The sequence below is a fragment of the Siniperca chuatsi genome, linkage group LG6 (assembly GCF_020085105.1).
Source record: "Siniperca chuatsi isolate FFG_IHB_CAS linkage group LG6, ASM2008510v1, whole genome shotgun sequence".
Classification (NCBI taxonomy): Eukaryota; Metazoa; Chordata; class Actinopteri; order Centrarchiformes; family Sinipercidae; genus Siniperca; species Siniperca chuatsi.
This window is the reverse complement of record NC_058047.1, coordinates 15233594-15249931: the sequence shown is the minus strand read 5'-3', so window position 1 is coordinate 15249931 and position 16338 is coordinate 15233594. Positions and strand designations below refer to the sequence as shown.

General features: G+C 42.1%; 1 protein-coding gene across 7 annotated transcripts in view; it reads left to right on the top strand.

Annotated features, from left to right (window-relative positions):
- The window catches only part of ttll7 (tubulin tyrosine ligase-like family, member 7), a 69986-nt gene that overhangs the window by 20211 nt on the left and 33437 nt on the right, over window positions 1-16338 (top strand). For all 7 annotated transcript variants that reach the window (XM_044199564.1, XM_044199565.1, XM_044199559.1 and 4 more), the window contains exons 9-11: window positions 3177-3335; window positions 13601-13695; window positions 15678-15825. In XM_044199564.1, coding sequence (XP_044055499.1) covers window positions 3177-3335; window positions 13601-13695; window positions 15678-15825 — 402 coding nt within the window. The remainder of the gene's footprint in view (window positions 1-3176; window positions 3336-13600; window positions 13696-15677; window positions 15826-16338) is intronic.

Below are 16338 nucleotides of genomic sequence, written 5' to 3'. Positions count from 1 at the left end.
AAGCAAGGATGTGCAGTATGATAACAAAACGCACCACATATTCAAACAACACATGCATACATCCGTAAGTGTAATCTGTAAGTGTACACTCATATATACACATGCTCTTGCTACCAACAAACACACGCTGCAAACAAAACACAAGCAGACCAGCAAAGGTTTGATATGATTTGCAATGACAGTGATTCAGAGAGCTTCAGAGCTTTGTTTAACTCCAGGAAGAGCTCAGTGAAAACATCGTTCCTGGAGGGTAAGCTCTCCCTATCTGGCACTACTCTCAGCTCATCCAAACACCTTTACCTTGTTCATTTTCTTTCATCAAAGTCTGTTTCAGAAGATTATTTTACCTCCTGTATCTGATTCTTTTTTTTTAAATGTATACCCATCCATCCCATCATATCCCCCTTTGTCTTTCTGTTACTACTGTTTTAGTTACTCCTTTCTTTTCTATCCATTTCTTTGGCACTGGTTCTGACTATGTTATTCTCTGTTTCATTCTTATTTTCTATTGAATTCTTCTTCACCTTGAATTTTTGCCCCTGTCCGTAGTCATTTGGGTTGTATGGTCCCTCAGTGCTTTTACTGTCTGCTCTCATACTACCAGCGTTCAACCTCAAAATCAAATCCCATTGGTTATTATACTCCTCAAGGCAATCTTTTATTTCTTCTTTCATCAGCTTTAACTTTTCTTTATGCTCATTTTAAATAAAGTGGCTTTTGAAACTATTGTAGTGTATTGTGGCCAGTGCTTTATCTGTTTGGCCAAGTTCTTGTTTAGGTAACTTCTTCCTTTTCTTTGTACTCCTCTCTTATTCATCTCGTGTAATCTCTTCATGTGCTCCATTTTGTCTCCAAGTTCTTTTCCCCCCCTTTTCTTCACTTGTTTCTTTTTCTCTCATCTTTCTTGTCCCTCAGTGACACATCTCTGTGTGTCATCCAGACCGTCCTCCTCTTCTCTTGCTCTCTCACCATTTTGTTCTCTGTTCTTTCTTCAGAGGTTGCACCACTTTGGTGTTAGTGCTGTCCATTCACACTCACACACTGTTTTGTTTCAACTCTGTATTTATGCTCTCCGCTCGCTCTCCTCTCCTCTTTTCATCTCTCCTCTTAAATTTTGTTCCTATACAGACCTAGCAGGCTGCCCTGACTCTTCCCGCCAAGGGTCACGGTCAGAGAGTCAGACAGTTTGTTTGCCAAAAGATTGTCTGTGGGGGTTAAGAATATCATGTAGGTTTTTTTTAAATGTGAAACACTGACTTCTCTTACATATTGAGGTATTATTGATGTGCTGTATGGGGCCGAATGTCCAAGGTTTGACCAGCAAAGCCACAGCTTTTTATGTGGGTGTGATTTTGAGAGCAGTGTCTGACTATAAATGGGCTAGTTATGGAGTCTGAGCCAGACCACCATAGCCTTCTCCTGCACTCAGTAGTCAGACTGGACTGGGCAAACTGCAGGCCAGCAGCACTGCGTGGGACTTTACTTTGTGCAGAGTGTGTGTATGTGTGTGTGTCAGAGTGAGCATGCAGTAGTCAGTACAATAAAATAGTTACACTTTGTCCACTCGGATGGTACCATTAGTGACATAAATGCTCCTTTTCTGATTCGGTAGGTCTATTGATTTTTTGGTGGACATTCAGAAACAATAAAGATTCCAGTTTTTATGCCACTTGGAAAAATAACATTTCCCAAGTGATCGTCTTTGCACTACAGTAGACATAGATAACCTTTTAAAATGCAGAGTTTCAGAAAATAGCTTTGAATAGTTCTTGTGCATACAGTTATATTGACAGAATAAATGCCTATTCCAACCAGTTAATGTCTTTCAATAGTTTTTTTTTTTTTTTTTTTTTTAAATAAGTTTAGTTTGACGTAGTCCGGTTTTACCTAAAATTTTACTTCAGGATAAACTTCACTTAATCTTGCCCATAGTTTAAATATCTTTTTCAGTTTTACCAAACTGTCAATTGAACCAAGCAACCTACGGTTAGGAGAAAACCTCACTAACCAGCAGGACATCCTGCTGTCTCTATTACACTGTGATAGAGACAGAGAAGAAAGTGACGCTTGTTCTCTCTATTAAAACAGATATGAAATGAATGAATTATGCATGCACACATAAAATAGCTAAAATAACATACACATTTATGCAGGTCAGATTAAAAAAAATTAAAAGCGGCTTATAAAATAATTCAAGCCTAAAGTAAAAAAAAAAAAAAAAAAAAAAAAAAAAAAAAAAAAAACACAGGTACACATGCACAGTGCTAGGCAGTGGCCAGTGCTGGGGGCTCAGGATAAGGAGGGAAGTGATGGGGGCAGGGACAAAGACACACCAGCCAGTAGTGGGGACTTCGAGCATAAACAGCAGTAGTGGGAGCAGGTGTTTGTGCTGGGCAGCCTGTGGGTCAGACGGGTGCACAGCATATGTAAAGTATATCTGTTTTTGGAGGTGATGGAGGTGTGTGAGCGACAGACAGATAGAAAAGGGAGGGGGTCTGCTGCCTTATCAGGCCAGGGCCAGACCACCATACCCCTCTCCTGCACCCAGCAGTCAGACTGGACTGGGCAAACTGCAGGCCAGCAGCACAGCGTGGGGCTTGACTGGTGAGGGGAAGCTTTGTGCAGAGTGTGTATGTGTGTCAGAGTGAGCATGTTTACCCCAGTTGCAGAGTGGGAGTAGGTAGGCAGGTAGCAGCCAGCAAGCACACACACAATACAGGTTGGGAGCCACTACCCACACAGATGGACCACCACCAACATTGGCTAAGGTCTGTGTGTGAGTGAAATTCAAAAGGTTTAGCGCCAGTAACAATTTCTGTTTCTCCTCGGCTTTTAAACTGTCAGAGACACAGGAGAATTGAGGATCAGTCTGGACTGTAGTCCTACTTCTTAAAAGCAGGTCTGTAGGTTATAGGTCTAGTATGTGCCATGAGTACTCATTTGTCAGAAATGGTCCTAAATATAAATCAAGCATTTGTCTGCAGGTGCAACCTGCAATTAAAGCAGGACTACTAATTGCACCATTTTCAGTTTTAGAAGACCTTTAATCAGCTGCTATAAAAATTGCAGCCTATGGCTTTTTTAGGATGAATGAAACTGACTAAGATTTGTTTTCTCTTTGTCAGCTCAGCTTGGTGATTCTCTCCCTCTTTGTGTTTGTGTGTGTGTCCTGCCAGGAGCTGGTGGTGAAGACGTTAATAGTGGCTGAGCCCCACGTGCTGCACGCCTATCGCATGTGTCGCCCCGGCCAGCCACCAGGGAGCGACAGCGTCTGCTTTGAGGTCCTGGGCTTTGACATCATCCTGGACCGCAAACTCAAACCCTGGCTACTGGAGGTACAACTCTGCGTGTGTGTTTATGTGTATGTGAAACGGCATAATTGTGTTTCTCACTTTTTCCTAGTAATTTCTACTTGCCTTTGCTTTTTAAATTAAAAAAGAAGTGTATTTACTACATAATTTAAAGGGACAGTTTAATTTATTAATTTAGGATTTTTAAATTTTAAAGTAATTCTTATTCATTTTCAATTTCTATTTTCATGTAGTATAGTATGTCAATCATAATAATGTTTTTAAATTTTAAAACATAATGACAAAAATTATTAAATTACAGTAGGAGGAGGATTTACTTCTGTGATTTATGAAATTTTATTCGAGGGTGTGTATGTGTGTGTTTGTCAGTCAGAAAGAGGAGGGCTGCAGTCTGTGGAGTCTCACCTGTCTATGCTGCTACTAAAGTGACAGCAGCTCCTAAACTGAAGTAATGTGACATCAGCAGGAGAGAGGGAGACTTTGCCCCATACTGACAGAAAGCATAAACACACACTGATTTTGCTTACACACTCTTGTCCCTGGTGCTCACACAAACACAGTCACAGTCTCAAGAATGTATTTATGCACCCCCGAACACAAGAAGATGTAAAATGAAAGGAACGTACACAACCACCAACATGCACACACAATTACATGCATGCGTGCATTCATACACACCCATGCATACAAATAGAAATGCCTGCATACACAGCAGCATGTAAGACAAGACAAAGACGCTTCTTCCTCATACAAAGGTATACACACACACACACACACACACGCGGGGTATGAAAATATAGGTCAGGACGGCAGGTTGACTAGCAAGACACCCGCCCCTCATTCTCTCAAGTGTCATTCAGGTGATGAATTCGAGTTCAGAGTCCACTCCAGGATTTCTGTCTCACAGTTCTGATGTCAGCCAGTCAGTTAAAGCGTGACCTAAATCCTTTAACCCAAAGTGGCTGCGCGCCTTCGCCCCCCCTTTCCCACAAATTGACTCAAGGATGGGAAATGCCTCTGGGATAATTGTTTGTTTTTCCTCATCATGCCAACCCAAAATAAATTTTGTGATTTCCAAAAGCCTCTGATTTGGAGAAACAAAAAGAGTGACATTTGATAGTTGGTTGGTGTTTTCAGAAGAATCATCGTGGAATTAGGGTGTTATAATTACCCTTCCTGACTCTTTTTATGTGGTTAAGCAGTTGTACTATATGACAAAAGGATGTACAATAGTGAGCAAGAGGTGTTCCTTTTGACTGCTGTGACAGTATGTGTGTGTGTGTGTGTGTGTGTGTGTGTAAATGTGTATGAGACATGGCAAACAGCCGTGAATGCAGTTGTTCCACTCCAGCAGTAATGATCCCCCCTGTGCTACTAGCACCTTTCTATAATTCTCATCAATTAACATCCCGCACGCACGCACACACACACACAAAAAACACTGCTTCTCTTTCACGCAACATTTACAACAACAATCATTTATTTCCAAAATTCAACTGATTAGTCAGGGGATAGTTGCAAGCAGAGACCCCTTCTCAAATCCTCACTGCGTACGCTATCAAGCCTGAAAATAACTTTATTACCACTTTTTAGCCTGTTGACGTTCATTCCTATTCAGCAGGGCCCATAGGCTGGTTGCCACAAACTGTACCCTACGGCAAGCCCTAAGGTCCAAATTAAATTTTTCAGCAGCTCACTTTGCAGCATTTTGTGGTAAATTGAATCTATTTCACCCCATTTCACCAGTTTTTAGTTTTTATTTTGTCACCCCCCTGAGTCCCAAAACAGTAAAATTGTGTCAGGAGTTAAAACACAATCTAGGTCTTACAGGTTTGTTTTGAATTTGTGGACTTCACCTCTCAGGTTTCCTTATTGGTGTCACTGTGAATTACACATGCCACGCCTCGTTGGGGCTTTACCCAGACTGCTGTTCCGACACTGTCTTCCTCTCTTACTCTTTAAAACGTCAAAGTTGGTTGTTGGACAAGCAAACTTGCAGCCAGGAAATGAAAGTTCAACCTGTGTAAACTCAAAGCCAGTCGGATACCTGAAAGCTAAATGGTATCATATATAAGAAACTGTCAAATGACATTAGTCCTGCCCTTTCTATTTGTATTTTTGTCTGCCATTTTCTGAGCGTGTGTAGGAGGCCAGGAACATGACTGCCTCTCACATCCTCCAATTACACCTCCAGAAAATGGCCACTGTTTTTTTGTTTTGTTTTTTTGTGGAAAAGGTATTCAAAATAGTGCAACTCCAAACTCCCGTGATTAGAGGACATGTTTACCTCTATCTTGCAAGAAAGGTATTGTGCAAAATACAATACACCAGCTCTTTGTAAGCACAAAGAGAAATCATTGCAAATATACTGATAACGAATACAGATACTCAAGAGGAACAAACCACAGACCAGTGCACACCTGCTAAATAGCTTGTCACAGGGGTGAAAACAGAGAAGGCAAGAGTGATACTTCTCAAACCAAGGCCAGGCATTATACAGGCGCATTGTGCAGAGTGTGTGTATGTGTGTGTGTGTATAGTATAGAAAGGGGAGAAGGTAAAAAGAGAGAGACAGGCTTTTGTGTGATCCTTATCTTAATTCAGCAGGGTTTTCAACACAAGTTTTACCTCCTATTGACATTCAAAACATCAGCACTGCATTGGCGCACACAGACACACACACTTGCTCAAATGGCGTAACCCGAGACGTTCACTTTCATTAAACCAGCCCAGACAGCATCTGTGTCTCGTATACGAAAGGCGTTTCATTGAGCCGTGAGCTTCACTTCACTGTCTCTCGCACACACACACACACACACACACACACACACACACACACAGAGTCTGCTTAGACTGTGGTTTGTATTGTCAGTGCCAAGGCTTTGGCTTTAAGGGCTTCATTGAGTGTTTTCTTTGTCTTTTGGAAGCAAAAGAAAAAAAACAAGCAAAACATAAATGTAAGGGAAAACATAATTGGTGCAGAAATGCATATACATTCAGTTTAGCTCAGGAACCGCCTCATGACACAGGCTTTACTCATAAATTCTGCTAGCAAGTGGTGTCTTAAAATTGGGGTGCATGGGTCAAAGGGAACAGCAGGCATCTCCAAATCCACTGTGAGTCATAAGGAGTGCATTTACTCAATGGCAAAATATAGCAGTGGGACTTACCCCTGGACCCCCTCCTCTCTCAAATTTATCCAGGGCCCATGTGCTGTAAGCCGGCATGACAAATAATGTCAGACGGAGTGAGGAAAATGGAAAAAATATTACGAGAGGTTTGGTGGGTGATGGGCCAGGACAAGAGGAATGTAAAAAACGCTCCACCCCTAATATCTGAAACTTGACAAAGAGCACAATTTATCATTCTTCATGAGGTCCTGAATGTTGTCCATGGACCCCAACACAAGGACGGGTAGATTGAGGCCTAGTCTCATTACAGGCTCTGGCTTACTTAATTTGTTTTGTTTTTTAGTTGTTTCCCCCACACGCAGCAGAAAAAAAAGCTCCAGCTGGTCAACTCTGAATAAAAAGAAACAAGTGTTTGTAGCGAGCATGAATAATTAGAACCTGCCTGGTCCGTGCAAAGCTGTTTCTCTAGTATCAGGCTCCAGGCAGCTCAAAGGCTGGTCGGCCTGCTTGTTAGGGCCGCAGTCAGTGTGTGAGGGTGTGTGCGTGTGTGTGTGTGTGTAAATGAATGTGTGAATCTGTGTGGTGTTTGAATAGGTGCATACTGTAGATACCGTACGTGTTTGCCTGCACTATAAAACACACATATGCACTATGAAAGCCACTGCATGCAACTCAGGGCGTTTCTGTGTTTCTTGTGAATGGGTCTACTCCCTTATGTGTATGTGTGTGTTTATGTGGCTGTGTGGTCTTTGCCCCTCTGGGAATAGTCCTCTGTAGTGTGTGTGTGTGGTTGGCCAATCTGATCTGCCTATCAAACCAACTCCAGCCCACAGCCTGTCTTTTTATCCAGTCGGAGAGGCAGAGAGGAATCCTGCTTAAAACACAAAAATTCCAATTCAACCAATTCAGTAAATAACAGAATAAAGAGGAGGAAACCTTGTTTGCCAACTTTCATGGTGTTTTATGTGTAACTGTTCAACATTGAGATGCCACTGCACACAGGAGTTTAGGCAGCTTGATTATTGATGGCTGCAACTTAACTACCATCTCCTCATCCATCTCTTTCCCTCTTTCTACCCCTCCTGCCCTCCTTTAGGACAGGTTGGGCAGAGTGATTGGCAGCTAATGAGGCAGGCATGGTTAGGTCAACTGTGGCACGGGTTTGTTTGTGTCTCAGTGTGTTTGTGTGTGTGTGTGTGTGTGTGTGTGTGTGAATGGGCATTACGACAGACCAACAGACTGCAGCTGGACTGCTCACCTAAGGGCAGTGATTCTTCACCCCTCCCCTCCCTTCCTGCAACTTTCCTCTCTTTCTGTGCTCTATCCCCGATTGTTTCAAGATGAGTTTGGTTTGCCTGTCCACTCCTCAGAGCCAACATAATCCAGACTTCCTTTCCTTTTGAGTGCAAGTGTATATATGTGTGTGCATGCGTGTGTGTGTGTGTGTGTGTGTGTGTTTGTGTTGGGGATGTGTTTGTGGGGAGTAATCTGCGCTGGAAAGTGTAAACAGATGCCAGGATACACACATAGAAACAAACACATGGATATTTTTTTATTCTCCCACATCAGCAACACACACCGCAAATTAATTACAACTGCTGAAAATACTGTTAATTTCCTGTGTGGAATAAATAGTGCCTCACACTTTCAATTGAAATTTTGTTTAATCTGTGCAGAATTAGATGAAAATTTTATGTTCTTATAGTTTTTCATAAAAGTCTAAAGACTAGCCATTTAAAGTGCATCTGTTTTCCTAGGAGTTTTAGAAGAAGGATTTAGAGGTTAGCCTGTCTTTCAGCTTTTTCCTCAGGAAATTTGTGTTCTCTAACCGCTTCAACAACCAGGTTGAACATTATTGTGTATTCAGGGTGATTAAGGAGGAATTTACTTGCTACCTGTGCTCTCCAAATAATTTTCATCCCCTCATGATTGAATTTTCTAGGGTGAAAAATGATAGAGGAGAATACATACAGTTTGATATACTCAATTACCTTTCAGAGTCTCTCTTGCACCCTTCCACCTTTCATTCTCCTTTTGCCTTTGATAAATCTTTGGCACTTAGTAGGATTCATTCTTATTTAAATGTCCATGGATATCGTCCTTAGCTCTGAGGGGGCGTCTTTCTCCCTGTGAACTCTAGGTGGCAGTAGTTACCTATGAGCCACGCTTTGGGTTATAAGAGGTTTATTAAAGAATTATTAGAATGATGTATGGGACTGTCTGTCTGTATCCACATCCATTTTCCCCCAACATGACTATTTCATGGAATAAGTATCAAATTAGGAGTGCACAGGCCTCGTATGTGGGGCAGTTGAATATACACCCCAACATTTAGTCATCAGGCATATATTCTTGCATGTTTGTAAGTACTCAGGTGTGAGTTAGTTTTTGTGTGTGGCTGCATAACTATGTCCACTCTTAACTTTTTTGTGCACCTTCGATGCACCTTTTGCTTTTGTGGCTATGTCTGATTGTATCTCCGTGTGTCTTAAAAAACGAAGAAAACTAAAAACTCCCTGCACCCTGCCAGCCTGCCAGCCTACCAGCCAGGCAGGTCAGGCTGACTGGTGGCTAAGCTAAGCGTTGGCCTGTTCACTCCCAGGACCTTTACCAGCAGCTCAGCGTGCTCTGCTAGAGTTTCCTATGTCCGACAGGACCACTAAAAACGCCACAAAAAGAACAAAACAGTGATTGATAAGACGGCTGAAACACGAGAGCGACTTAACATTGCGGCCAGCTGTCTGTCTTTCTGTCGCTCTGATACTCATGCTCTCCCTCTCTGCCTCCCTTTCTCATTCCACCATTGTGCGGCAACAAACACTCCATTCTGACAGCGGTTGAACTGTGCCGATACCCTCGAGTGTGCAGGGCAGAATGGGAGGCTTGTCAAAGCAGTGGTTGTTTACACTCTGCCAGGAATAATAAGAGGGGGTCGTTTTTCTGAACCGATTAATCACAAGCAGCTCGTGCACTCGTTTGACGAGTATTCCAGATGCAGAATAGATGTTGATGGGGGGAAGCAATTTGTTGTGGAAAGAAAGCAGCTGATTGTTGTTGATCCATTGCTGTTGCTATGTTATTAGGTTCGGTGTGACACAGCAGAGGCCACAGGCGCAAACTGTTTGATGCCCACTACATTTTTAACAATGACTGAATGAGTCATATAATCATTGTAAGGATTTTTTTTTGTTACTGGGTTCATTCATAATTGAAATGATAACAATGAATTGTTAGACGGAGTTGAAATCTGATTAATTGTCATACCATATAACTGAGACTGAGTTTATTCTCTCTAGGTGTGCAGAATGGCCTATGGCTACATTAATAATAGTATTACTGTTAGGGTTTGATTTTGCTATATGGCCATTACTTGAACAATACACTTCCGGGGGCAAGCCAGAGGGTAAAGAGAGTTTCCCACTTGGAAATTAATAAACTATATCACATTGAATAAGGCATGTAGAATTTGCTGGTTGCACTTCTGCCTCTCTGTTTGTATTTTAGGACCTGCAATAAAGATCAGTAGACATGCTTGCAGTTCACAATTCAAACCAAATGGATAGTTGAAAAAAATGTAATAACGCCCCCCTTACCACAAGCTTTATTTCACAACTGCCTTCATAAACACTGACAGGTTCCTTTTGTGTCCCAGTCACACACCTCCAGGTGCAGAAAATAAAAGAGTTACATGTCCTGAATAGAGTATCTTAATGGTTTGCAGCTCACTCTCTGATCTTTGTATGTTTAATTGGATGATCAGATGAGGATAAACCTGTCCTGTGAAAAATTACAGACTGATATGTTATTTTCCTACTTGCTCATTCTGTTGTTTGACCGAGTGATATCTGGCCTACATTGATGCGATGCTGAACCAAATCAAAGCATGAGTAAAAAGGGGTTTGTAATCTTTTCATCTGACATTTTTATTGAATGCGTCTTGGAGCAACCGAGGGCTCCTTTAAGACCCTGCCAGAGTCACTTAAGGAAATCAGAGTGGGGGTTTTGGGAGCCTGCAGGGGTTCATTAGGACCAGACTGGTCCAACTTCCTCTGCCAAAGAGGAAAAGGAGAACACAGAAACACGGAGAGAAAAATGAACAAGAGGTAACGGCCAGAGAGTGAGGGCTAGCAAGCGAAGGGGAGAATGAGTGACCAGACAGAAAACGGGGCGAGAGACAGTAAGAAACAAAGTGGGAAGAGAAACTAACCAGAAGACCCGTGCTACAGGCAGAGAGTAGAAGGGGAGACGAAAGATTGAGGGAGAGCAAAGAGAGACAGCGAGTGCTGCGATGCCAGTCTACTCTGTGACAGCTTGACAGCATAAATCAAACTAAGAAATGAAGACAAGTAACGAGACAACTGTCGCCAGGATCACTGCCAGTCTGGCTGTTACCTATAGGCTACGGCGCTCTAAAGCCATACTCTTTCCATTGTGGCTGTCATATCGGGGAGTGCTCTAAATGAAAACAGACCTCTTCCCTCTTTTTCTTTTGTAGTTTTTTTTCTTAGGTAAGGTACTGTAGGTTGAAGTGGAGCCCTGTCCTTCTCAGCACACAGAGAGATGTATTGTAGACTTCATTCTATTGAGTGAAAGAGTTGGATAGGGTCTCTGTTCCTTTTTTCCTCTTTGCGCTGGAAGACATTCATCACCTACCCCCCTTCCTTCTAATAAATGGTTGCTGTGTAGAAAAATGCACATGTGGGTGCTCACACACTTGCGAAGGCACGCCCACACAAACCCACATCATGTTGGTGTAGATTTAGTAGCTCACTTGTGGTATTTGTGGATCTATCTTCTGAACTAGTTGAAGAGACTCGGGCAGTCATGGTCCACCAGGCACAGAGAAGGTACACAGTTGCTTCAGGTTAACATAGACAGCTACAGCTTGGGATACATTTTCTTATCCTTGTGTGCTCTTATTCACCTATGCCCAGCTTCACACAGCTACATGCATTTCAACATGGAAGCTTCCTTGTACAACCATATTCATATGCTTCGTAGGAGTTTGGGGTTTAGGTGTCTTGTTGAAGGACAATTTGGGAGTAACCGTTGATGTAGGGGGCAGCTTTACTGATTCACTGGCCAGATTTTTTTTTACAGCTGGCTCATGAGCCAAGTGGACAATCTTTCAGTAGCTACCTGCCCCACGGCTGGCAACACAGGCAACGCTCTGGCTCTCTCTGTTGCTTGGAGCCTGGTTGTGATGTAAATATTATCTTACAGCACTGTTCCCAAATCTGCCACACAGCGGTAAGCACCTTTGTGTCAGGATTAGTAATGGCTAGTTCAGAAGAAGGGGAGAGAAAGAGGGATGGAGTTTCTGAGTGCTACCCCCGCAACCCTTGAGACGCTTTGCACATCTCTGTAAAGGAGCTTTCAGGTTTTGTTGCTCATTCTGAGCCAAAAATCTTTATGGTTCCAAATAGCCTGATGTCACACACCAATCTGTTCGCTCATTGGCCTCTTTCACTGTTCTTTACCCACGTTCCTGATTGGTGGATAGAATGGATCTATAATGCGCTCTCATTGGCTCATTGTTGCTGTTGTTACTGAAATCACGATTTGTGATTGGCTGTCATGCTGCTTTGATGAGTTCAACTGTATCCAACTGCTTTTTTCTAAAAGAAGATATGAACAGGATGAATAATGTTTCTGGCACAAATACTCACTTTGACTGCAGATTAAAGCTACTGGGAAGGATGGATTTCCAGCTAACTATTAGCTGTGATTTTCATTTGATTGAAAATGATCACTGATATTCATCTACAGATGTAGGCACGTTGGGTCATAGTACGACAGTAATCAACTCATTTCCACTTGATAGTAACCTCTATGTCTTTGTACACTTTATTTTCATAAAAATCTTTTTCAGAGTACCTTTTAAACAATAAAAACATATGTTTATTATTTACATTAATAATGACAAATCTCTTCCCAATTCCTATACTGCCCTACACAGGATTATATTCATCTTGTCCAAATGTAATCAGGCCATTGTCTGCACCTTTCTTGTGGGTGAGGCACTGTCTAGTGATTGTACACCTTTTAATTTAGATATCCCTTTATGCTGAAGAAATTCATTCAAAATTCTCACATGTCCTTACTTGCACTCATTCAACAAATATACCTTTATTAAAGCTATTACAAATCGAATGGGTGCCAACCATACTATTGTTCCCACACGAAAAAGAAAATAGGCTGTTTGACGTTTGAACGACGTTAGGAGACCTGACTTATCTCAATAATCAAGGTTTATCAACCCGAGCCAGCCTTTTGGTGGGCATCTGTTGCATTGTCATTTGAAGTCACCTCATAGGAAGATGCCATTCCAAATCACGTTTGCCAGTTCATTCACCCTCCCTCCGCACTTCTCTCCATTTCCTGGTCCTTTTGTTGTCTCAAACAATCTCTTTCTCACCTTGGGAGAGAGACAGAGGGAACATAAAGAGTAAAAGGGAAGAATTGATTTGTTGTGTCAGGTATAATAAGTGATATCTGAATACCTTGCACCGGTGCTGGAAATTGTTCGGTTAAGAAAGGTAAGCCACTCTTGAATTTTTCCCTGGGTGATACTGGCTTTTGTATCTCCAATCACAGGTGGCTTTTCTGTTCTCGCTCAGTTGACTCTCTCTGAGCGCTCTTGATTGCATATGATGGCATTGAGCTCTGCGGTGGTAATTCGCTGATGCTGACTAAGAGATTATTGGTGGCAGTGGTACAGATAGGTGTTGCAGTACCTGGCATACATAGGTTATAGACTCATGGACAGCTTACTGTGGTTGACTGAAAAGGGCAGGGTCACTAATCTGGTGACAGTTTAATCTACACAATCTGTTGGGATGCATGCAACTCATTCACACATAGGCTCTTCTTCATGCACAAGCATAGACACATCATTGTCAGACAGGATTTATGCCCAGGCAAAGGCTAAGATTTCGAAAGTGTCCTTGAAAGAGTCTCTTTTTCTCCTCTCCTCTCCTCTTTACTCTCATTCTTGTGGGAACAGATCTCTTTTTTCCAAAGATGCCCTAAATCCACTCCTGTAATTGCATAGCATTTCTGCCTGCTGAATTGAGAAGAAAGGGGAAAAAAATGAAATGAAGTAGAAAAAACCCCCAGAATATTCTTTGAATGTTTCTCTCTTCTCCTCTCTGGCAGATCAATCGAGCTCCGAGCTTTGGGACCGATCAGAAGATTGATTACGACGTGAAGAAAGGGGTGCTGCTCAATGCGCTCAAACTACTCAACATTCGGTAATGTTCTCCACCACGGTCATACACACACATGCACGTGCTTGCAGACAGACACACATGAATTGCATCTGGGGGCCCATTAACTTTCACGTGCAGAGGCAGGCAAAGCTCATGTCAAACTGTATATTTCAGGGCTCTGAATGTTGAAGGATTTCAATCGATTCTTTGTTTTCTTTATTTGGTGACCCTGAAAACTTCGGAATTACTTTGATTCAAGGCACAATTCAGCCTTTATCCTGTTTTGGTTCCAAACTGATGACACAGTAGTGACATTAGTCTGAAACTAACAGGAGGTTTGAGCTATGGACAAAAAAAATTGCTGTACTTTTTTAAATGTGTGTGTTGGTGCTGCTGTGGTGGATACAAAGACAGATAATGGCCAAGGTGCAAAGCTATGCCTCTATTGTGCGCTTTGTGCACCCTTCAATCAGACACGCTATGTGTTTGTGTGTGTGTGTGTTTGTGATAGAAGCAGGATAACAATAAGTTATGCTATCTGTATTTCAGAGTCTACATTGTTTACCCTGCTCTGTATATTTAAATAAGCTTCCTGTGTTGCTCTTTTACTTTGCTTTGTAGGTGTATTTGTTTAGGTTATGCATACTGTCATTCTTGTTCTGTAATGTATTTTTTGTACATATATACAGTAGTGTGTGTGTTTGTGTGTGCTTTTCTGTCCCCTGGCTACAGTGAGCCTGTCCACTGATTGATCATCGTACACCCAGACCTCTAGATCTCTGCTCTCTTTTTCTCTCTGTGCTTGTCCTCCTCTTACTGCTCTAAATATAGTCTCCACTCTACCAGTCACACACACAAACACATACACACATACACAATGGATCAATTACATGCAGCACCATAGATCTAGTTTGGCCAAGTGTGGAGTGTGGTGCAGCCATCCTACATAAAAACTTGCTCCATCCTCCCGCCCAGCTTCAGTCGGCACAAACAAATCTCTTATCAAAATGATTTGTTTCATGGCTGATGTTTGCTGTGTTCCCACAGATTAAAAGGGGAGATTTGATTATTTCATGACAAATAAATCGTAGGAGGCCTTGAAAGGCGGCGGGGAGCTCTTTCCACTGGACAAACTGCTAATGTTCATGCTGGAGTGAATGAGGGCTTTGTTCTACCTCGCTCACTTTTTCCTTATATAGTAATGGCTTTGCTTCCCAAAAGGGAGGGGTTGGTGGTGTGTAGAGGTAGGGTCGGCTCTCAACTCTGCTCACAACACCAACTGTATCAACGTGGGATCAATTCAGACCCGGCCGGGCATGGACATTGATAAACCTCAGCCCCCCAACAGCACTCAATATCCAATTTAAAGGGCCAGCGATTGACTAAAATGAATTGCCCTTTCTCCAGATCGCAATGGCCCACTTGTTCAGAATTAGCTGTCTGGTCCTGTTCATCCTGGGGTTGTCGGTTTGTTTGTGTCTCGGCTCCATCTTTATCTCTGTTTTGTTGAATGTTTTGTGAGGGATTTTCTGTTTCTTTTTTTTGGGGGGGGGGGTTTCCCTACCACAATGATGTGATCAAAAGACAAATTCAGGTCAGTCCATCAGTTATGGATGGGACCTGCATGCTGTCAAACTTCATCGTAGTTTACAGCATTCATGAAAACCTTTTTCTGCTGATAACATCTGTTGAAGTATGTAGTGATAAAATAAATTGAGTCTTGTGTATTCTGAAAGAACTATTACAGAATGTGGTCATGAAATAGAAAGGGAAAGAACACTTAAACGGTTTAAGACAACAGGATTTCAGAAGTAGTGCATTTGTTTCTCCACAGCAGCTAGACCTGTGACAGAAAACTAATCGAAGATGAAAAGTATTGTTGGAAAAAGTTTTCAGAGCTTCAGTGGGAAAACACAGAAAATGCACTGTAACATTTGCATTCTTAGATAATGTAGTTGAATGGTGCACTCTTTGCTTATGTTTTAAATGTGCATTCTCTTGACTCTGTACTTATGTTGATCCAGAGCCAGTGATAAGAAACGCAACCTGGCCCAGCAAAAGGCAGAGGCTCAGAGACGACTCTATGGACACGGCTCCATGAAGAAACTTTCGGCTGCTTCCTCGGACTGGGAGAAACAACGTCATACACTGGAGCGAAGGAGAGAAGAGCTTGTAAGGCACAAACAAATGATTAAACTGTTGTATTTGGTTTAAACCTTATGATTCACTACAAAAAGATTTGCTGAGCATGATTGTGCTTCACATTTATACAGTTATACATATTCCCATAGGGATCTGCCTAGTAAAACCACAATTGTCTCTGCTGGCAACTGACCAACTGCAGTGGAGCATCTGGGATGCTAAGCACCTGTATAAGGTGATGCATCTTGACTATGGTCAAGGGAGTTAAGAGTGAAACTCATTCATTTCCCCACCCAGACTTTCAAAACCAGCCTAGGGACTAAAACAATGGCTGTACAGTCATAAGCCCTCGATCATGAGATACCCTTTAAGCCTTTTAGGCCACATCAAAATGAGCACAAAAGGTGGCTTGGCTTCAATAATTCAGGGACAGGTGCTCATCAGAGGTGTGTTCAGAGATATCATCAGAGACATTTATTAAGTGTGTTTGTGTTATACACTTTCCTCAGGATTGAAACAAGAAAAGTTGAAATGCGAAGAAAA